Genomic DNA, 24,020 nt, shown 5'->3' with positions numbered 1-24,020 from the left:
CTCGCGGCACTGCTTTGCATCATCCGGGCATTGCGATCTCAACCCATAATTCCAATGGGCGCCGGAGGCTCCGGGAACTGTGGGATAGGTACCATAGTGCAATGCGCCGGAAGTCGACGCTAGCCTCGGTACTGTGGACGCGGTCCGCCGACTTCATGCACTTAGAGCATTTTAGGTGAGGACACACACAATCGGCTGCATACAACCGGTTTCTATAAAACCGGCTTCTATAAATCCGACCTAATTCTGTAGTGTAGACATAGCCTTAAATACTCCAGTTAGTCCCTTATCTAGGCTCTGACAGTGGTCAATATCATATGACTCAGAAGACCGTGCAAGAAAACTTATAGTGGAAAACTATAGAGTAACCAGTTCCTAGGGAAAGTTGCTTCTTAACCCCTTTCAGTAACTTGTTGGCTTATCCATTGAAGCTTGAGAGTTTATAGCCCTTCTAAAAGTGTGTTTTATCTACTGCAACTGTGGATAGTCTCATCTATATAAATGTCTAATCCTTGTGTTAGAATTCTGCTAAACTCTTGGCTTCAACAATACCATGTGACAATGAGGTCCACTAGTAAATTATGTATTCTCCAAACAAATACTTGTTTTTATTATTTTTAAACTTGTTGCATTTTAATTTCATTGACTGTTCCCTTGCTCTTGTATTATGAGAGGGTAGATCAGAACCTCTCTATACCATACATTATTTTGTGTGCCTTCCTTTTGTTCATCTTCTCCCTAAACTAAACAGTCCTAATATTTTCTATGTCTCTGTTTTCATCACCAATCTCTGGCCCTTGCCCAATTCTCCCACTCCCACCTCTGCCCATTCCTGCTGTGTTTTTGAAATAAGGTGGTATTTTCTCGGCACAGTATTTTGGGCCATGGTGCATGATTGAGTTACAAAATGGCATTATAATATTTTCAGTGTTATTTTCTTTTACTTAATATTTTCTTCTGTATCTTAACTAGAATTGGGTAGAAAACAGTCTTTCCCTGTAAAACTTGCATATCTTTCTAATCATGACAAAAGGACAAAAATACTAAACGTTTTGCAGGAGGGAAATACTGAAAAAAAATTATTTTCAGGAGATGCAAAAAGAAATTTTTTGGCATGTTCTCCGACAGCTTGTCACAGTGGACAGACAAGACAGCAGGAAAACAACAGGAAACCTGCCTGGTGTCTGGAGGAAGTTTTGCTGCAATCAGTGTGTTCCTAGTTTTGATTTCAATGGATCAGCTTTTTCTGACAGAAAAGTATTCCATCCAAAAATTTCTGAACCGATCTAATTTTAACACTTACAGCTAGCTGACTGGGTGGCTGTGTGTATATAGACAGTGTGATCAAGGAAGAACATCCAAATTAGAGGAGGGAAAAGTTATATTTTTAAAATATTAGTAGTTGTTTTGTGCTGCCACTTCCTTTTGTGTAGGTACATAGTATGGGAGACTGTATTGGGACCATTGGCATTTAGGGCTCATCAATCAATTGAATGGTGCTAGGGAGAACATATGAATGAAATTTATCACCTAATAGGAAGAAACAAAGCAGTCATAGTGGTTAGGTACAGATTTTGGATTTTCTGGCTGTTCATCAGAGAAATAGAAAACAAAACAACTTCTCAGTATTCAGTTCCCTAAGCTGTTGCTGCTTCATTTGCTGACATCATTCTAGCAAGAATGTTTTCTTATTTCACCAAGTAAGTGCAGCTATGCTCTTTCACCTAATATATTTCAAATTTGGATTCTTTATTAAATGAAAATCCTTCTGTAACCAAGCCAGTAAATGATGTGTAAATAACTTTGTGCCATACCTTTTAATTAGTGTATAGTAATTCGCACTTACATGAAAACATTTTCCTTGTATGGGAGGATTTAGTTTTGTTGTTGTTTGCCATTGGGTAAGATACGAAATGAAGAAAGTGTTGATTTTTTGAATGTTTCCAGTCTGTAATTTATTCTATTGGCATGTGTTTCCCCAGGGAGGTATGGGAGCAGCGCTGCTGTCTGATCCTGACAAAATTGAGTGTGTAAGTATCCGGTTTGTTGGTTTTATTGTGCCTAGAAAAATATGGTGCTTATGTATAATAATTGAATAATTCTTGAGCTGCTGGATTTATTGGAGTGAGAGAGAATTGTGTGAAAAGCAGATTTGGGAGAGCAAGGGATGGAATAATGTCTAAAGTTTTACAGGTTCAAATGAAATTCACATAGATTATACTGCTGGTTTAGTTTCCTTTATAGCCACAGGAACTACAATATTGCTGCTGACTTCCTTTTCAATTTTTAAACTTGCACTTTTTGGTGCTGTAGTTAGATTTTCTATTTTTCTGGTTTTATTTTTAGTTTAATTCGAGCACAAAGCGCAGCAAACACTTTACAACCACATGACCCAGTCCCTGCCCTGAGTAGCTTTACAATGTTTAGTTTTCAATGGCCTACACATTGGTAGAGCTCTGCAAGAACTCTTATATAGCCTTAAGATTTGGCTCAATGAGGAGTAGTGGGCAAAACTGAGTATATTCAAGTGAAAATATAACATTCCTTAAATATCAGTCAGATTGCTTCCATATGATAGCCATCAACCTTAGTTGATGTGTTTAGACTATAGTTCCAAATGCCAACAAAAAGTTACAAATTACCTTTTGAGCAGTGACATTGAATGGCTCTGGAGCTCTTGTTCAGCTCTCCATGTGGCTTTTGTCAGGTAAGGGTCTGGGCAGTGGACTCCTCTTTTCCTCTGCCTCAGGCAGAACGTGTGGAATGTAGATCACAGGAGTACACACTGAGCATATGGTTTGGTGGTCTGAAGAACGGGTGCTGCTGGGATCCCTTCTCAAAGTCAGTGTGTTGTTCCCTTCCATCCAGTAGTTAGTTAGGAGTGGGGTGACAGAAAGGAAACAGGAGGTGGAATAGGAGGAAGATCTCCCAAGCAAGTGTATGGCTTCCATGCAAGGCAAGAGTTAGGGGAATTAAGTACACTGGGGCTATCCCTTTCTCTTCCAGCAGTCAGAGGAAGCAGAGCAAGGGGACTGATTTGAAAGCACCTTAAGAAGGAGATCAGTGTCCTTATCTCCATTTTGCAAACTGGGACACTGAGGCACAGAGCGGTGAAGTGACCTGCCTAAGGCTATGGCAGGGCAATGGCAGAGCTGGGAATAGTACAGAGATCTGAGTTCCAGTCCAGTGCTCTACCCACTGGGGGAATGTGGAAAAGACCGGAGAGGTTGCAGTAGGTAAGGCTGAGATGACGTTTTACACTCATGGACTTTAAGGTCAGAAGGGACCATCATGATCATCTAGTCTGACCTCCTGCACATTGCAGGCCACAGAACTTATTCCCTGGCACTCCTGTAAGAGACCCATGACCTCTGGCTGAGTTACTGAAGTCCTCAAATCGTGATTTAAAGACCTCAGGTTACAGAGAATCCACCAAAGGTTTTAACAGTAGTAATAGAGAGAATGTGGAGATAAAACTGGCAGGATTTAGTGATTAGTATTTTTTGTGTGTAAGGCTTGGTCTACACTAAACCCCCAAATCGAACTAAGGTACGCAACTTCAGCTACGTGAATAACGTAGCTGAAGTTCGAAGTACCTTAGTTCGATCTTACCTCGGTCCACACGTGGCAGGCAGGCTCCCCCGTCGACTCCGCGGTACTCCTCTCGTCTAGCTGGAGTACCGCAGTCGACGGCGAGCACTTCCTGGTTCAACTTATCACGTCCAGACAAGACGCGATAAGTCGAACCCAGAACTTCGATTGCCAGCCGCCGAACTAGCGGCTGGGTGTAGACATACCCAAAGGGAGATGAGACCTCAGTCCAAAGTGTTTAATCTCACACAACCAAAAATGTGTTGCAGTCCTTATATATCCAATAATTTTGTCTCTGTCTGAGTCAGAGCACTCTTTTTGACAGAGAAGATGCAAGTTTGTGCAAGCAAGTTTCATAGGCTGATAAAAATGTTGTTTATTTACTGAAGGGCAGATGGGTTGATTGCTTCTAAAGTGTGTTGCAAGAAGTTCTACTTTTGTTGCTATTGGGTGTCTGCAATTTAGACACACAGGTTACCTTTTAATGTGTAGTGTAAAAACATTTTTCTCATGTGGGGTGACTGAGGGGATGACTTAGTAGCAGCTGGCCATTGCCATTTAAAATTATAACCTTTGCATCTGTTATCCTCAATATATGCAATCAATACTTCTTACCAGGTATTTGAATGAAAGCTGTTCCTCAATATTTGACCTTGATCCAAAGGCTGGCCTAGATAGCTCCCACCCTGTTACGGAGGTTTGATTTGACCTCAGGACAATGGACTTCAAAAAAAGCAGACTTGAACAGACTCAGGGAGCTGGTAGGTAAAGTCCCGTGAGAAGAAAATTAAAGGGAAAAAGGAGTTCAGGAGAGCTGGCAGTTTCTCAAGGAGACGATATTAGAGGCACAGCTGCAAACTATCCCGATGGAATAGCTAGGAAGAACAGTAGAGGCCAATATGGCTTTAATGACCTGAAAATTAAAAAGGAATCTTACAAAAAGTACAAAAGAATGTAGGGGGGGAAATCAAAGGCTAAGGCACAAAGTGTGTTACACCTCGCAAGGGACATAAAAGGCAATAAGATGAGACTTTTAAAAATACATTAGGAGTAAAAGAGAGACGAACAAAAGTGTTTCCTGCTTACTGGGAAAGAGCGCTAATAACTGATGATATCATGAAGGCTGAAGATTTTAATGCCTCTTTTGCTTCAGTTTTCACTAGAAAGATTAATGGTGACCAGATACTAATATTAAAAAGGGGGAAGGAACTCAAGCCAAAATAAGGAAAGAACAGAATAAAGAATATTTAGGTAAGTTGGATGTATTCAAGTTGGCAGGGCCTGATGAAATTCATCCTAGTGTACTTAAGGAACTAGCTAAAGCAGTCTCGGAACTGTTAGCTATTACTTTTGAGAACTCATGGAGGATGAGTGAAGTTCCAGAAGACTGAAGAAGGGCAAACATAGTACCTGTCTTTAAAAAGAGGGACAAAGAGGACCCGAGGAATTATTGACCAGTCAGCCTAACTTTGATACCTGGAACGATACTGGGACAAATTATTAAACAATGAATTTGTAAGCATCTAGAGGATAAAACAATTTTAAGGAATAGCCAGCATGGATTTTTCAAGAGCAAATCATGCCAAACCAACCTAATTTCCTTCTTTGACAGGGTTACTGGTCTAGTGAATAAGTGCAAGTAGTAAATGTGATATATTTTGGTTTTAGTAAGGCTTTTGACACAGTCCCACATGACATTCTCATAAGCAAACTAGAGAAATGTGGTCTTGATGAAATTACTATAAGGTGGGTGCACATCTGGCATATTAAACTTTAACTAACTAACTAACTAAATGTATTGTAAAAAGCAACGTTCTATATAGGAACCTTTATATATTTTTTCTTTAGAGAAGTGTTCAAATGTCTTCATATGTTCAACAGAGCAAGATTTACTCATGTTGCTTCTGTAATAGTATTTATCCCCTCCTTTCTTTAGATTCTGAGTACCTTGGTTAAAGGAATTTGTAAACCAGTGACCTGCAAAATCCGAATCTTGCCTTTGGTAAGAAGATGTTTTATTATGCTTAGTTCCAGTTAATGTTAACCCTTGTAGCCAGATTAGAATACCATAAACATTAGAATGAAATTTTAACTGATTTTAACCCACTGGATTAAGATATACAGAAACATATACTTTTATTCTGAAATAAGAGTGTCCATGCATTAACTCAATAGAACAATTCCATAGATAGACAAGCCCAAAGCAACTGACAGTGAATTTCTTAGAGAGGCAAGATGGTTGCGGTAATATCTTTTATTGGACCAACTTCAGTTGGTGAGAGAGACAAGCTATCAACCTTACACAGAGCTCCTCTTTAGGTCTAGGTAATGTACTCAGTGTCACAGTAAAAACAAGGTAGAACAGATTGTTTAGCATAAGTAGTTAACACATATTTCAAGGGACCATTCATGGTGAAGAATTTTGCTGACTCAATCTCAAAGAATTCTTTCACAACAATGAAGATGCCACAATTACCACATCCCCACCGGCTGTCATAAGAAAAAAAAAATCACCCGATTGGACACCTCACAGCGGACCACCACACTCTTACTCATTACATTGATTGCTTCAGGAAAAAAATTGATGAGGATAACAAACCTCACTTCCGCCACAATCTCTCCACCGCTGAGAGGACAGCTGTATAGTCTCTGAAACTCAACCACCAGATAGTGATTAAACCAGCAGACAAAAGGTTCACCATCGTAGTCCTCAATTGTGATGCGTTCTTTAACAACACCAACCAGCAACTGTCTGACTCCACCTACTATAAAGAACTCAAAGTAGACCCCCACACCGCAGTTTACCCAGGAATTTAAGGATGTCATCAAATCTTTCCCCAAACAATTCCGAGAGAAACTCTACAACCTCATCCCCATGAACCCACTTCAGAGGATCTTCTGTGTTTTTCCCAAGATACACAAACAAGGAAACCCAGACAGATCCATTTCATCTGGCCCTAGCACTCTTACTAAAGAAATATCGAGACTCATAGAAACCATTCTCAAACCACTCACCACGCAAAGGGCCGGCTTCCTCCAAGATACTACCTTCACCACAAACTCCACAGCATTAACAATCTCACTCAGAACACTGTCCTCGCTGATGTGGTTGGTTAGAATTTACCTTTTAGTCACTAATTTCTTTTGCATAGAATAGAGTTTTTAAGCTCCAGTAGTCAATTTGCCTTCCCTTTTGGTAATTTCATCTGGTTATTTTCAAATTACTGTCTAATTATGTGCATAATTATTGTGACTGCACATGCAAATTGAATGTATGCATGTATATATGGACAAAGGTGTAATTAGTTGTGCAAAAACTGATGTATGTGCAATCAGTGATTGCATGCACAGATTAGGCATGTACACATTCTTTAAAATCATGCATTAAAAGTATTAAAAAAGTAAAATCAGTGTATCTTCAACAATCTTCATAGATTCCAAGGCCAGAAGGGACCATTGTGATAATCTAGTCTGACCTCTTGTGTAGCACAGGCCATAGAACTTCCCCAAAATAATTCCTAGAGCATATTGTTGAGAACAACATCCCATCTTGATTTTAAAATTCAGTGATGGAGAATCCACCAGAACCCTTGGTATGTTGTTAATGGTTAATTACTCTCAGTGGTAACAATGTACACCTTATTTCCAGTATGAATTTGCCTAGCTTCAACTTCCAGCCATTGGATCATGTTATACCTTTTTCTGCTAGATTGAAGAACTCACGATAAAATATTTATTCCCCATGTCGGTATTTACAGACTGTAATCAAGTCACCCCTTAACCTTCTCTTTATTAAGGTAAAAGAATGATCTTCTTTAGTATATCACTATAAGCCAAGCTTTCTAATCCATTCATCATTCTTGTGATTCTTCTCTGAAGCATCTCCAATTTATCCACCACATCCTTCTTGAATTGTGAACCTCAGAACTGGACATTGTATTCCAGCCGTGGTCATACCAGTGCCAAATACAGAGAGAACCTACTTGAGACTCCCCTGTTTATGCATTCAGGGATCACATTTGCCTTTTCGGCCACAGAATCGCACTGGGAGCTCATGTTCAGCTGATTTTCCACCACAATCCCCTCTACAATCATGAGATCAAAGAACTAGCATGTTCCCTTTTCACTTTGAACTGTCCTAGATTCTCTTCCTTCTTGTTTCAAGCTGGTTTTGCCTAGCATGTATCTTCCAGCAGAACAGCAAGTGAGCGACTGTCTCTACTTCAATGCCATCTGCATCTCCCAAAGGCTGAATGTGCTACAGTAGAACCTCAGAGACATGAACACCTTGGGAATGGAGGTTGTTTGTAACTCTGAACAAAGCATTATGGTTCTTTCAAAAGTTTACGACTGAACATTGACTTAATACAGCTTTGAAAATGATGCCCCCCCCATCTTTTTTAGTAGTTTACATTTAACACAGTACTGTACTGTATTTGCTTCTTTTGGGGGGAGAGCGGGGCTGCTGCCGCCTGATTGTGTACTTCTGGTTCCAAATGAGGTGCGTGGTTGACTGGTCAATTCGTAACTCTGTTGTTCGCAACTCTGAGGTTCTACTCTACTTTCAGATGAACCACAGTCTACTAGCCCAGCTTCTGAAAAGAAAGCGAATCCTTCGCTTTTTCTAAAAGCTGCATAATTGCACATAGCAGGATAAATTGGCAATGTCCTGAATTCCATCTGTCTTTCATTAGGCTCATGTTTTCTCTTTGAAGGAATAGAAGGGTTTTTTTTCTTTATTTCATGAGACAACCAGTAATGTATGGATACTAATCAAATTCTTCAGTCATGGGGGCATTTTTCAACATATATCCTAGGGAAATGTTTGTGAATATTTCATGCATGAATAGATGTGAGGGTGAATTCAAATTCAACATGAGTAATCTCTTCCATCCAAGAAGCACTATATATGACTTATAGTATATTCAGTGCAATAGTACCTGCCAATCAAGTGTGTTTTTATGTCTTTTAAAAGATAGCCCAGAGATGTGTGAAGGGAAATAGTCTCAAATGTTGTATTCCCTGGGTCAAGCAGGTTCTTAAACTGTAATTTCTAAGAGACGTATTAAAAATGGCATGACTGGAATCCTATTTTAGCCATAATAAATAGTTCTCTAAGTAAAGCTTATATTAAGGGTTATGTTCATATTGGGTATGACTGTTGTAATATAGGAATTGTGTACACTTTGATGGGAGAACAGATTTCCTGCATGTGTTTGTATAACGATCATGGGATTAAGAGCTCTTCCTCCATCAAACTAAAATAACTTGTTCCATTTTTTCCCTCCTCAGCTTGAAGACACTATAAGCCTGGTGAAGAGGATAGAAAAGACTGGTGTTGCTGCCATTGCAGTCCATGGAAGGTAAATATGTTTGTGTGGAAAGATTATTATTATTGTTGTTGTTGTTGTTTGTTGGCAGGTAGAGAGCAATAAACTAGCTAATTTACTTCACCTTGTCTAGTTCAGCTGCAAGGAAGTGGTTCTGATTTCAATGACAGCAGCTGGGTGCTTAGTACTTTACTACATTAGGCTTCTTATTCAGGAGCGTAAATAGAGATTTAGCAGCTTAACTTTATGCTTCTGTTTTTCTAAAATCTTAGCCTTGGTAAGACCAAATAAAAGGCAAAATTATCTAACATTAAGGAATTAAATAGTTTCATGCTAGATTTTAATTCTCAGGCGTGTGAGGTGTACAGCTGTGCACCCCAAACATTAGGTGCTTCACCTGCACAGGGAACTAAAATAGCAATATTTTTCAAGATGTGTTTCGTGTGAAGCAGGTTTACACCTTGCATATGAACGTAAACTCAGACAGACTAGGTTTGTCACTGCAGGACTGGAATTGTCTGCTAAGAGTTTACTTATGTACAATTTCCACTAGAAATCTTTGAACTTGTCTTTTTCTTTCTGTGTTGCAAAGGAAGAAGGAGGAGAGGCCTCAACATCCTGTCCACTGTGAAGTGATCAAGGCCATCTCTGAGGCAGTCTCTGTTCCTGTAATAGCAAAGTAAGTTAGATTAGTTAGGTGGTCATTTTAAGGTATCCATGTTTAGCAGTAGACATTATGCCAAGGAAATCTAACTGAGCAAGAAGGGATTAAGTGCAGGAAACTAAGGGTCTCCTCATATAGGGCAAATGAGATAATTACAAATCACAAGGTTAGAGTGAGGCTTTGGTATTAGAAATTGGCCATCTGAAATGTCACTGTCTTTGTTTTAGTGCAAAAAGGGCTCCTTAATTATTCTGCTGTCTACTAGTGTTGTGTCATGACATGGCCCAGTCCTCCTCTCTGGAGAGACACCAGTGTTTTGTTTGAATCCAACGGGTGAATTCTATGTGCTTCTAAGCCATCTGGGTAGTGACTGATTACTGTTCCTAGCTCTGGGTTTCTCAGGCACACTCCCAGGTGCAGACTCCTCCCTTGGCAGTAGGACCCTGCTCTCTGATGGCCTAGGCCCTGAAACTAGTGCCACAGCCCTCCCAAGCCCCCTGTTGCCTAGATACATTTCCCCAGAGTACACTGGCTGTGGGAGCTCTGGTTTCTTATCAAAATGTTGGGTAACTTTCCTATATGTCAGAATTGACAGTAACTCTTCATTTAAGGGGACCCTGAAGAATTTTTATGACTAGTTTTAGTCCACCTTTAAAGTGAGTTAGCGTGTTCTGTTACAGTTAGAAAATTGTTGGGAGGGGAAAACAGGATTTTAAATTATTTTTAGCTCACAAAAGGAGCTAGATGGATAATTTTAGAAAATGATGTTTTCTAGCCATAGAACATGGTACAGCATAGCTAGAGGCAGAGCATGCTTTTACTCACTGTTCCCCTGCCAGTTTGCCTCAAACGTGAGCCTACGCTCATTCAATGTTAGGCCTTTCTACTACAATTACCAACAAGGGGTACCAGTGTTGGAGGACTTTTTCTGAGGTGCACCTGGTCCACTGGGAATTGAACTGAGATCTTCAAACTCATTTTGCACAGGCCACCAAACAGCATTTTCTTACCGGAACAGCTGACTTTTAAAAACTATTGTGCACCTAATGAAGGTGGCACATACAAAATCAGTGCTTGTCTCCTTTAGGGAAACTAAACCAATTTATGCTTATTGGGGGGTGTCTTGAGTTAAGGAGAACCAGTTTACTAGAAACTGGATTGGTACCACCTAATTCATTTTACAGAGGCTGCCTACCAATCAGTCATCAGATGCTAATAACTTTTGGCACTACTGGCCTGGTCTGACTTTGGAAGGCTTTCATATCCCATTACTAATAATCCTGTAAGCCAGTGATGGGCCGTAGGTTGTCCACCACTGCTCTAAGCCAGCCATTCTCCCAGAGTGGTGCTGATTTCCTAAATAGATTATACCAACAATGAATAACATGACAGTCCATAAGCCTTCTGTATTATCATGCATGCCCAGCTCTATTAATGTGCAGAATACACTATTTTCTGCATGGTGGTGTCACGTTAATCATTGTTAATCATAACAAAGATGTTCGTTTTCAGTGGAGGATCTCATGACTTCATCAAAGAATATACTGACATTGAAGCCTTCCAACAAGCAGCAGGTGCTTCATCGGTAATGATAGCTCGTGCTGCCATGTGGAACCCATCCATCTTCAGAAGAGAAGGCCTTTGTTCCTTGAAGGAAGTCATGCAAGAATACATCAAATACGTATGTTTGGGAAGATTTTACCTGTAATTAACATAGTTTAGAGATGTTAACCCAAGTTTCTGTAGAGTGTCTTTAATTCCTCGTTATTTTTCAATTACTAAAGCTCCTGTAATATTTTTGCGTATTGCATAAGATGAAAACTATTACAATTTTTCAGTGAATAAATCATTGAATTTTTGTCTAGTAGACAGCCTTACCTTTTTTTTTTTTTTTTTTTTTTTTTTTTTTTTTTTTTTTTTTTTTTTTGTTACATACTGTGCTTGCCTATTCTCATTCTTGATGCTCAGGTTTTAGGAAGATTTCTCAGGCTTTTGGGACTCCCTCAAAAATCTCTGCACTTGTGCAGAACTAGTGCCAGGAGTGCCAATGTTGTGAATGCTACAACAGTGAATGTGATATTGAATGGAGCAAAGTAGGAATAGAAAGATGAGTTCTGTCTAGGCAGGCTGCAGAGTTTCACGGTTTTCTAAAGTCATGTAAACTACTCTAGAGAATTATATTCCTCTTCTAGAAAATGTTAGGTTTTTTTCAAATGGCAGAAAAATACAGAGAAGGTTGTTCAATCAGCTGTTTCATTATAGTGTTATAGTTCAATTGGTGGGCCATCTAGCCTGTAATGTTGACAAAGAGATGCTCTGAAGGAGCAGAGAGACGTCTGCCAGGTACAGCAGTGGGTTCAGCTAGCCCCGCCCCTTATACCTGCAGCCAATGCCAGGCCTAAAAGGGGGAGAAAAGAAGTGAGCCTGGCTCAGTCAGGGGCTGGCTGACTGACAAGAGGCAGGAGCTCTCTGTGTGTCTACCTGAAGGCACAGCCACAACCTGCCTGCCAACGCAGCCACTGGAAGCAAGTAAGTCTTCCCCTGCCAAGGGGAATCTACCGCCAAGTCCCAACTGTGGAGAAACTGGACTAGCAGGGCCATGCCCCAAACTAAAGGACTTGCATAGGGAACAGTTCAGACAGCAGGTCCTGAGCCTCACCCCCATCTCACAGCCGGGAGCAAGATCCATCTCCCCAGTGCAGGGGTGTGAGTTGCCCAGGACTCTGAGCCAGGACCTGAGGGAAAGGAGGGGCAGGTTCCCTCCTCCAGCCCCTAACCAACGATCTAACCACTAGGTCGCCTGGCCACTGAAGGCCCTGTCACAAATGCATATTTAAAAAAAAAAAACAGATGAAAAGAATTGGACTTCAGTGACTAACAGTGTCTTAATTTTTTTCTTATTCAATTTTGTAACCATAATGAGAAAAATCTACATACTAAAAATCTAGAAAAGTTCAATTTAAAATAAGTTAAAGTTTAAGGCCTAAAATGCATCATCACCTTGATAGATCAGTCCTTCAGCCCTCGTATAGATTGCACCGATCACAACACGTCTTCCATTCTGCTCGTATTCCGGCCTTCCTTCTCCTTGTGCAGCCATGTCTTTTCACAATAAAATCTTCCCATCTCTTTGGAGGTCGGCCGAGTGGTTGTTTGGTTCCTGTGGGTACCACTCAGCGACAGCTGCAGTCCATTGATTGTCAGTGAGCCTCGCTGTATTCCCAGCCCATCGCATTTTACTATGACTGCTCTCAATGGCGACGTCCTGCACTCCCCACGCTGCTGTCTGATCACTTCATTGGGGACTCAGTTGTGGATTGAAATTCCCAGAATTCTTTTTTCCATCACCATCTCCGTGGCAGACAGTTGTTGCTCCTCTGTCTTCGTCAGCGCCCATGTTTCACTGCTGTATAACATTGCTGGCAGTACTGCTGAGTTGAAGGTATTGTGTTGATCGCCGAAAATACTGTCAAACTATAGAAAATACTGCGAGAACTCAACACAAAAAGCAGCCAAGTCAGACTGAAAATTAACCACTCCAAAAAAAATGTATGCGGTCTGATACCTTGCCAAAAGCCCAAATAACAATCAAGTGTGAACAAATAGAAGAAGCTGAGCAATATGTCTATTTGGGCCAAGAAATTAACATGCGCCACGATCAGGAAGGTGAATTCTCGCAAAGAAAGAAAGAAAGCAGGTTGGTGCGCATTCAATTCTATCAAGGATGTCCTTCAAGGAAAAATCAACAAGGCAACATGCGCCAGCCGCTTCAACTCAACCGTACTGCCTGCAATGTTGTACTGCAGTGAAAATGCATCATAAAGAAATATATTTTCAGCCCTACAAAGGTGTGCCAATTCATTTGTGCTATTAATTCCATTGTCATTGGCGTTAAACCAGAGATGAATTTGGCCCAGTCTGTTGTGTTGCCTGTGTTACGCAGTTAAGTACCAAAGATTATTCCTAAAACAGAATTTACTTATGTCCATATCAGCAAGACATTTGTGAATGTGAATAGTCCCATTGACTTCAGTTGGACTGCTTACACACATAGGTACCTTGCTGAATTGGAGACTTGGCTAACAAGGCTGCATTTGCAGTAAGTGAAAGCTGTATTTATTTTTATACAAAACCTTCCCCTCTCCCCCAACCAAATACAGCTTTGATCTGTTCACATCATGAGGGTAAAATCAAGGAATGACAAATGGAAAAGGACAAAAATCAAATTAGTCAAACTTCCACTGCACTCAAAGGTGTAAATCCATCAATTTGAGTAGTAAAGTAGTATATGTGTGAAATTCTTGTCAACTACTTTCTTGTTTTTCTCAAGTGTATAAAAAGCCAATAAAATAATTCAGATTTTTTTCCAGAAAAAAACACCAAAAGAGTTCTGGACTATGTTAATAAATGAGAGTACTGAGTAGACTTTACTTTATTGAGAACTGTGTGTGCTGTGCTGTACATTCCGTAAACTATGTTGAAATGCAGCCAGAAACACGTGAAAGGTTAGGTAATAGGAATAATACTTTCTTTAGTGTATTTTTACATATTACATGTCTCTTTCCTTCAGGCAGTGAGATATGATAATCACTATACCAACACAAAGTACTGTCTGTGTCAGATGTTAAGAGAACAGTTAGAAACCACAGAGGGAAAGAAACTGCATGCTGCACAGTCGACTCAAGAAATCTGGTAAGCATTTTATATAGGGAGTAGGAATTGCTATACTGGATCAGACCTGTGGTTCATCTAGTCCAGTATCATGTCTCCAGCAGGTACCAGCATTTCCTCTGCTGGTACCAGAGGGATGAGCTTTTCCTTGACTCAAGCTAATTCGTAGGGGATTTTTTCTGCCACTGTCATACTATAATTCTGTGTTTGCAATATGCTGTTTTACATCTTTAGGATAACTGTTTACCTCCCTTTCTTTTGGTTATCTGGCAACGAGTGGCAGTGTTAGCCAGAATGTGCTCAATGCAACTGTATGCAATGTGTCCTTGTCTGTCTGGCCACAAGAAAATGGGGCTGTTGTCTCTTTAAGGGCTCCCTGTGTAACTAGTAGCAGAAGGGAGAGGAAGGGGAAAGTTTGGGGGGGGGGAGGAGAGGGGTGCTCTTACAAAAACTGATTGTGTTAAATTTTGGATGCATCTAGAGAAATGAAAGGCATAGTTTATAAAAATGAAATAATTAAAGCCAGTCCTTCACTGTATAAGAGCAATGTTGTGCCATTTTGAAAATACGTTCCATAGCTTTTTTGCATTTTTGTACACCTCAAAAGAGATTGACCAGAAAGCAGTTTCACAGGCCTGTCTTAGCAGGTCCATAAGCCTTTGGAGCAATGTTTTGAACAGTCTGTTTAATCACTACATAACTGAAGAACATTTAGTTCTTTTTAAAATGAGAAAACATCTCTGTAGATAGTAATATGATTTAACACTGCTACCTAGTGGTGTTGATGCTAAATTGCCCCTAGTAAAAGTTTTAGCATACTACAGTTTTCATTCTGGTTGAGTGCTAATGTGTGCACTAATATATTAAGGTCAGAAAAGAGTTTACATGGCTCAGCATCTATGGATGGCCTTAGAGTGGATAAGGAACCTCCTCATTTACATAATAATTCATCCTGTATTGTTCTACTGATAACAATGGAGACCATAGCGTACACATGCATTTTTACTATTGAGTTGCCTAACCCCACTATGAGACATGTTATGATACAGTGGTTTAAAAAAAATACTGAATATTGTGTACACTACAGCTTTTGTAGTTACTACCACCTGTGAGGAATTATGGATTCCAATTTTGCAAGTGCAGTTGCACCTATGATCTGACTAATGCATAAGATGTTAATCAGAAAAAGGACTATAAAAATGTCATCTTGCTCAACAGATCTGCTCTCTGTGTATTCAGATTCTTGTCTCTTTACTCTTTTCACAATGTTAACTACTTTTTGTTTCTACTAGCCCTTCAGAGCTGATACAGGTCTGGGAGAGAGAGTTGGGTTCTTTTTTGGCTTATGCATCTGTAAAGTTGTAATTTAATTGAAATGGCAGAGTCTGTGATGGCTTCTGGCTTGGCTTTCAGATCCCAGGTTGAGTCTTTAGGCCAGCAGGTAGAGGAATGAACTTCTTTCTTGTAAACTGAGCAAGCTTTGCAAGAAGTCAAGAAGAGATGATGAACATAGAACCCCATGATTCTGGACAGTGTTACTTTGCAGCATATAACTGTACCTCAACTTAGTTTTCTAAGCACATGTAACTTATTTGAAATAAATTTTTAATATTTATTTTAATTATTAAAATTGTGTATGAACACACATAAATTCTCTCCTAATGCTAATAATAGAAGTAATATTTTTTAATAGTGAAGTCTTTGAAATGGGCAGTTTCTATGAAGAAACAACAGCTATTCTGGAAGCTAAGGCATCATTAAAGGCCAAGACACAAGATGAAGATGAGCAGATGGAAGACACAGATGTGATAAAAATGGCTGTTAGATTTGACAAGTAAGCATGCAAAGTTAATTCTTCACCATCTTTTTGAACTTACAGTTACACTTTTGTCTGATGTTTGGTACCTGACAAAACTTTTATAGGTGGAAATCGGCAGTTCAGATATTACAGCAACATCTTGGATAAACTTTTTAAGAGGAGACAGTCCATATACCGTTTAATTAAATAGTGCAATATGTTAATTGATGATAAAAAATTTCAGGTACACATAAAAGAACGTGAACATTGATCTAAACAAAGCTGTTTTGTGTGTTAAAACTTCATAGAGTTTAATTCTTTTTAATAAAATTTAATTAAGTCTCAGTATATTTTTCTAAATACTGTATTTTTTTTCTGCTGACACGAAGTTCCAGCAGGAAATTACGAAGTGCATAGTAATAAGCAGCCTCAAAATGCTTTTCCTATTAAGAAAATATATTTTTTAAGGGATAACGGTCAGTGATTAGTTAAGTATATCACTCTACTGAAACTAGCTCTCCTAAACGTATGTACTGTGCAGGAGCTTGAAAGCACATTAATAATTTTTCTTTAATATGTACCAGGAATCTTCAGAAGATGTCTCCAGGAATTCCATGAGACATTAAATTGAGGAACTGTGGGAATCACAGTTTGTAAACATTCTGTTATTGATCTAAGACAGTGGTCCCCAACCTTTTCCGTGGGGCGGGCGCCGGATGACTAGCCACCGAGGACAGTGGCTGCCGGACAAGCAGCCGCCGAAATGCCGCCATGAAGCGGCAACGTCAAGAGGTGTCGCTGCCTAAATGCCGCCTAAATTCGGTGGCATTTTGGCGGTAGCGCTTCGTGACGTTGCCGCTTCTCGGTGGCATTTCGGCGGCTGCTTGTCCAGTGACCAGTCGGCGGGCGCACAGGGATGCCCCGTCGTTCGCCATGGCGCCCATGGGCACCACGTTGGGGACCCCTGATCTAAGATCACCTAAATTTGAAGTGATCCTGCAGAATAATTTTTTTATACTTCATGTTTATCCAATCTCTTGAAGAACCTGTCGGTCCTGTCCCACTGGTTGAATATTGCGCAAGATGCCTTTCAAAGGCAGTCACTACCCTTTCAAACTCAGCAGGAGTGACTCCCTAAAGACTGAGCATGATGTCTCTACAGTATTTCTATTCTCTGCCACACCCTAGGAACCATATTCCCAGTTCGATAGTAGAAGCAATGTCTTATAGAACCAATCTCACTTTTCTCTCCCTACCCTTTTTTCCCCCCCCAGTAATAAATTAATTCCTGGAAAAGTTTTTAAACCACTATTGGAAAATGTTTATGATAATTATCAAAAAAAAAACCCTGTGGTGTAGCTTGTCAGATTCAGTCCGAAACTCAATAGAATGCAAGCAATTTGGCCCAGCTTTCCTATCAGTACCTTGTCACTGCTTGTATGACTGCACCGAGTGAAGGTGGGAGGTGTTTAATAAGGAAACAATATGTAATATTAGTTTTTAGATACCAATTTAAAGATGTATTAATTGAACAGTTCCCTGAGAAAAGGGGTGGGAGACCCATCACTTGGGAGTTTTAAAATTAGACTGGAATCAAAAACTAGTGTAAATACTATAGTAACTAATCCTGCATTGATAGATTAAGTCTAACTTAATATAGGTCTGTTCTATAGAAATATTTTCTGTACAAACCTTTTCACTACAATTGTGGGATTATTTTGTATTTCATTTTTCTGTCTAGGCGAGAATATCCACCACAGATTACTCCCAAAATGTATCTCTTAGAATGGTGTAGGAAGGCGAAGCACCCACAACCTGTTTATGAAACTGTGAGTCTCTGCATTTCTCAGCAAAAGTACAAGGCAGATCCTTAACTAATACATTTATGCCATAGTTTACTGGGGACTGTCAGGAAACTGAATTGATTGGTTTAAAACAAGATGATCTCAAAGTTTAAAAATGCTTTTTTATTTTTAAACTGGAGTTTTGTTGACACAGTTGCTAGACGGTTTGGTATGGACACACATGTAGATTATGGGGAGTTATAGCATGAAATTAGTACATTTCTGCAGCATAGAAACATTTCTCTTTAGGTGTGAAATTTGACCTCTCTTAAAATCCAATGAAAATGTCCATATTTTTTCTGTATGAAACTAGTGATCTGTTTTAGTACTAATAATAGTGAGGAACTCAAGTATTGGGCAAGCTTCCCCCTTACAATTCTGCCTATGTATCTCAATTCTGACCTGCACTTCTTCAGAACTGCCACCCCCCCTGTGGGCGCCTCAAGTGGAAATGGTCAATTGTGAGGTAATTTTGTAATACACAGAGCAAGGGATATGGATGAAACCATCACATTTATTAATTATATTTCACTGCACCTACATTTGAACTCATTCCTGTGTAGATGAAAGAAGTAGTGTTTTACTTCAGTGGACCACCCTGTCGTTATGTCTAGATTATAAAAAATTTTAAATTCACTAATAGCATTTTTAAAAATGCCATTTTGCTGTGTTCCTGAAAAAATGTGTGCACTGCCTGTCTGAATTTTCCTTGTGTCTCTGGAAACACATGATAAATAATACTGTATCTAATATTGAAAAGCTAAATGAGACATGGAATATTAGAATGCAGCACCACTGAATTCCTAGAATTGTGTTCATTCTTGCTAATGTCATCTAGGATGTCACAAGTCTGCTTTTTCTTTTCTGTCTAGGCAGCAGCAATTTTTGCAACTGCTGTGGTAGATAAACAAGAAAAACATGTTTATAAAATGAGAGTGCAAACAACTGTTGCAAAAGGACATCTTAATTTCAAAATTCTAACAGTCTACCCCATGTCATAAGTGCTATGCCAGGTAGTTCATGTTTGCAGGATCAGGTTTCTAAGTGATTAAGCAAAGGTAAAGAACCCTGTAGTGGTGTGATTTGGGCCTGTAACTTTTATCAGTATAAGTTTTACAAAGTTTGGATTTAGAGTCTCTTTTATATAAGAAAAACTAGACAAGTAATGAAATTGAAAGGCAAGGGATTTAAAACTGATAAAAGAAAATACAATTTTTAATACAACACAACTTACTGTGGAATTCATTGCTGCAGGATATGATTTAAATCCAAGAGCTTAGCAGGATTCAAAAGGGTTAGATGTGAACATGGATAATATCAACAGTTTTATTAGGTGGCATAAACATATATGAGAGACAAACCCTCAATCTGTTACTGACTAGGGTTGGGAAGAAATTTCCAGTATGCACAGGTTATGATGTAATTGTTACAAGGTTTCTTGTACTTGCCTATGTTGCATCTGGTGCTAGCTGTTGTTAGAGATGGGGTAAGTGCAATGTGCCTATCAAGCAGTTCTTGAAGCAACTCTAGTTTGGACAATAGATTCCTTGAGTATTTTGAACATGTGAGGGGAATTGTGCAGTGTGAAGGCTTAGAATGTTAATGGTGTTACATGCTCCCAGAGTAAAAACAAGACTAGGAAGGACTCTGTGTTGTTGCTCGTTTTACAAAATGCAGTAAGTTACACCTGTAATTCTCTCCTTTCTCTAGGTTCAAAGACCATTAGATAAATTATTCTGTTCAGTTGTCACAGTAGCTGAACAAAAATATAGATCAACCTTATGGTAAGTCTTCTCTGATGTGTTTTGTAACTGGGCCTCAGTAAAATATTTGATTCTGTGATGTACTGTTGGAAAGGCAACATGTAAACATGGAGAGAAAAAATACTAAGTAAACTTTACTTTATAAAGATATAACTGGGAAGGAAAAAACTTTGAAATGTTTCTGTAAAGTGGGACATGATTAACTGAGACATGCCAAGGAGGAGCGAGTTCCATAGCTGAGGGCCCTTCATAGCAGAAAGACTGTCTCCAGTAATAGGATCCTTAAAAGGTAAATAGTGTGTGAGCCCATATTTCCACTAAGACAGTCCTCAAGGTGGCCTCAAATAAGGCAAAGGCCTCTAACATTAAGAGTTTTAAACTGTTCTACTAGAAAAAACTTCCCCACCAATATTTGAGCTACGAGCTTTGCATGGAAACCTTTGTCAAAGTGATGCCGTACTTCCTAATCTTACCCACCATTTTCATAACATTCCCTCAGTAAGCAAGGGATTTTTGAGGGACGACTTGGCCATCCTCATGACAATAACCTTTACCCAGCAGCAAGACTTCTCTTTTTTTCAGGATGGAGAACAAGATACAATCCAGTTGGGAACTAGAGCTGAGTGAATAATTGATTAGAAGAATTTGGTTTGTTTCTAACCAAAACTGTATTTTTTTCTGTTTTTCATGCTGAAATGAAAAACCAAAAATATTTCCTTTGGATCAGTTAACATTTGACATTTTTGAAAGTAGATGGCAATATTATCAACTTTTTGCTCCAGAGCAGTGACAGAACTTGCTGGATTCATAAAGCGAAAGAGGTAGTTGCATATCAGCAGCATTCTGATGATACTCATCCCAGTATTTAGGAATATTATGTATCTGTTTCTTTGAACGAAGTCTTATAATGGTTCAGGCCTGGGATACTCGAGCTTATAGTGAAAATCAGATTACATTAATTTAATTGTTTTATAGAATAGATTTAACAAAAATTGGGTGTATGTTGCAATATAGGAGACACAATGAAACAGACATATTGTAATCAAATATATTGACTATAAAATATCTTTGTATTTGTGTAACAAGTCAGCTTTATTTCACCGCACTGCTCCTTGGCATTTTGTCCTCTGATCTACACAAACTTTTCCATGTGCTTACTGGAAACCCCCTTTCCTGCTCTTTCCTTCTCACTTTGAAGACAGGAGGAGTTTTTTCCATTGGTTAGAGTGGGAGCTAGATTGGAGCCCTAGTCCAATTTAGGAATATTTACAAATTCATATTTTTATAAATGTTCTGCCTTATTGTACTGTGAATACCTTCAGTAACTCAATGAATAAATAAAATAAAGTGAAATGGTACATAAAGGTATGAAGGTAGCAACTTTTTAAAATGTTTCTTATCCCAAGACTCTGTTAAAAAAAAAAAAACAACCTAAAGCTGGGAAGAAATCTGTCTATAGTTTGAACTAATTAATTTATTGAAACACTGAATCTGGAATGCCAATGATAAATACTCAGCACTTGAAAAGCATTCTTCACCCATATATCCCATCAAAGATAAGTAGTATTCCCATTTTACAAATAAAAAATGAGGCAGAGAGGGGTTAGGTAACTTGCCAGAAGTCACATAGTAAATCAGTAGCTGCCTCAATTAATGCACTACGGTTCCACAATAATATTTTATAGAAGCATCTATTAATAATGGAATTCCTTGAGTCTGTCACAGGCAGATATACTTAGGATTGCATCTAGTAAATTGCAATTGAAGATCAGTGTTGGACAAATCCCCTTTTAATACGTATATACAACAGACAGCAGGTTATTTTAGCATTGTGCTTCCAATGCTATAATTGTCAATCAGCATTCCCATGAAGTACTCAGACTTCAGCAAACTTCCAGCTAGACCATAATTCTCATTCCAAGCTTAGCTGAATTAAGAGAAACAGAGAATCCTTTCATGTGTTAAGTTTCAAGAACATATAACCCTGTCCTCAAAGCTAGTTTGTTGGGTTTCAGTCCTGGTGGAGCTGTGCCCATTTTCATTGACTTCAGTGGAATTGCACTCACATTAGGGATAAATTTGGACTTGAGGATCTTTCCATAAATTCTTTTAAACTCCGTGTGCTTTATTCAGGGCTTTTGATGTTAGTAGGAGTAAGGATTGCAGCAATTGGCCAAACTCCCACTGATGTCCTACCTTCTGAGTAAAGACTGTTGTGACTGCAGGATTTGGCTCAGTATTCTTAGACAGCATTCTCTTACTTGGAGTGACACCTTAGAGGACACAGGCACCTAAAGAGATGTGAATGTGCCTCTGGAACTGAGCTCTTTTCTTTTCCACCTGTTAGGCTGTCGTAGGTATTGCATACTGTTTATTTCACTGTGTTTCAGCAGAGACAGGAAATTAATTCTTTCAGGCATGTAAAATATTGTCCTTGGCAATATGCAGGCTTTGCTTTTACTTTTATCTGTGCTCTGTCTTACTCTTCAGGGACAAGTCAAAGAAGCTAGCAGAACAGGCTGCAGCTATAGTCTGTCTTAGGACTCTGGGTCTCCCAGAGGGGAAGCTTAATGAGGGAGAAAACCACCTGATTAACAAACGCAAGAGAGAGAACGAGGAGTTCCTGAACAACAAAGAACATGAAGATGACCACCTTGTTGAGGCTTCACATAAAAGAGCTCATTTTACTGAGGGAGCTTCTGACTCCAGCTCTTCTGAGGTGCCACGATAGCATGAAAAGCAAACATTCCACAACTGTGCAGCTACCAATTCACTTGCTTTTTTTTATATCCTGCTATTATATTTCATCTAGACTCTATCAGTCGGAGACAGGTAAACTCTGCCCGCTTATGAAAACCTACTGTACTGGGTAAAAGTTTTTTGGTTTTTGCTTTGGTGCCTTTCAAACAGGATAAATTAGCAGCCTGGGTTTTAAATAAGAATGAGAAACATTCAATTCTGTTTCAATAGCAAACTATTTTCAGTTTAGCTTTTGAAGTGTTGAGGTTTTTGTTTAATATATTTTATAAGTAGAAAAAAGAGTTTTAAACACACACGAAAGAGGTTCTTAATAGATTGTTTCCAACTGTTGGAGTTTTGGTGTAGTTTTCATTAACAGGGATAAGTATGTTAGAAGTTGTCAGCTCTTGTCTGAAAATACCTGTAACAAAGTTATAGCAGGTTGTGTCATGATCCCTAAAGTATTTTGTATGAAGAAGATATTCAAAACATAATTCATTGTTGGTGAACTAAATCAAAGTGGCTTCTCTATTTAAAAAATAATATACACCTTTATTTTAAATGGAAGTGTCTTCACTAAACCATTGTTTTCTAACGGAACAGCAATATCTAACTGGGATTGTGTTTAGAGTTTTTAAATCAAAAAGATGTACGTGCATATTTAAAGTGACGGCTACTCAAATCTTTGAATTTTTAATAAATCTGCATAGTTTGCATTTAACTGAAAAATAATTGCAATTCGTTTCCTACTTTGTAGACTGCAGTTAAAAAAACAGTTTTAAAAGCTGCTTTCAGAACTAAATGTTCCAGTTTCACACAATGGTTTTAGTCACAGAACACTTCAGAGCAGTGACAGAATTTGCAGTCTAGTTAACAAGCCATAAACTTCAGGAATAATTCTTTCCTCACTCAGATTCATGTCTGGGGCAGGAGCTTTTGTCAAGGGCGTTTTTAGACCGTCACGAGGAATGGTCATGCAAATACTATACCAGAATCTGATTCATTCCCTGAGTTTTGCTGGCAGAACGCAGGTTGCAAGGCCCAGTGATAAGAAGCAGCACAAGTTGTCTGCAATCCAGCTCTGCTGGACAGGTCAGAATTGAGCAGTGCATTCCCAGTTCTGAGAGAAAGCATAACTGGGGCACCTGGGAGATCCACTGGAGCTCTTCTGGATCACCATCCATAGTTTCCTGGCAGAAAGTGGCCAGGCATATTGCGGAATCACCATCTATGCTATCATTTACTGTCAGGGAGGAAACTGCCACAATGGAAGATGCAAACTGCAAATCCTGCACCTCTGGGAGGAGGTTTATTAACCCCCAGTCTGACCAAAACTTGAATTTCTTGATTCTCTTAGTTTAAATAAAGCTGTGTGTCCTGGAGAGTGGTGATGTATCCCTGGATGAAGATGCTGGCTGACAGTAGAGGCCAGGTGACTTTTAACAGCCACACTTTAGTGTTGCCTCTTCCGTCCCATTTGCTATGGCATTCCCTTCAGTAGGCCGTGGGGTTGGACAGCCAGAGGGCATCCTATCAAAGAAGGGAGCAGCCTTTGAAAAGTCTTTGATTCGGCTTCCTAGCTTCTCTCTCCCTCTGAATCTTAGTTTATTCAAAGGTTTT

At 39.2% G+C, this 24,020-nt stretch overlaps 1 protein-coding gene across 1 annotated transcript in view; it reads left to right on the top strand.

The window, feature by feature from the left end:
• DUS2 (dihydrouridine synthase 2) overlaps positions 1-23,046 on the top strand; it is a 53,742-nt gene extending 30,696 nt beyond the window's left edge. The window contains exons 7-16 of the mRNA XM_026652847.2: positions 1,983-2,030; positions 5,528-5,593; positions 8,884-8,954; positions 9,514-9,600; positions 11,098-11,266; positions 14,156-14,277; positions 15,950-16,090; positions 17,796-17,883; positions 19,609-19,682; positions 22,152-23,046. Coding sequence (XP_026508632.2) covers positions 1,983-2,030; positions 5,528-5,593; positions 8,884-8,954; positions 9,514-9,600; positions 11,098-11,266; positions 14,156-14,277; positions 15,950-16,090; positions 17,796-17,883; positions 19,609-19,682; positions 22,152-22,392 — 1,107 coding nt within the window. The 3' untranslated portion in view covers positions 22,393-23,046. The remainder of the gene's footprint in view (positions 1-1,982; positions 2,031-5,527; positions 5,594-8,883; positions 8,955-9,513; positions 9,601-11,097; positions 11,267-14,155; positions 14,278-15,949; positions 16,091-17,795; positions 17,884-19,608; positions 19,683-22,151) is intronic.
• The last annotated feature ends 974 nt before the right edge of the window (positions 23,047-24,020 follow it).

Source organism: Terrapene carolina, unplaced genomic scaffold (genome assembly GCF_002925995.2).
Source record: "Terrapene carolina triunguis isolate 2854851 unplaced genomic scaffold, T_m_triunguis-2.0 Scaffold130, whole genome shotgun sequence".
Taxonomy (NCBI): Eukaryota; Metazoa; Chordata; order Testudines; family Emydidae; genus Terrapene; species Terrapene triunguis.
Note: the sequence above shows the minus strand (reverse complement) of the source record. Positions and strands in the feature narration are given on the sequence as shown.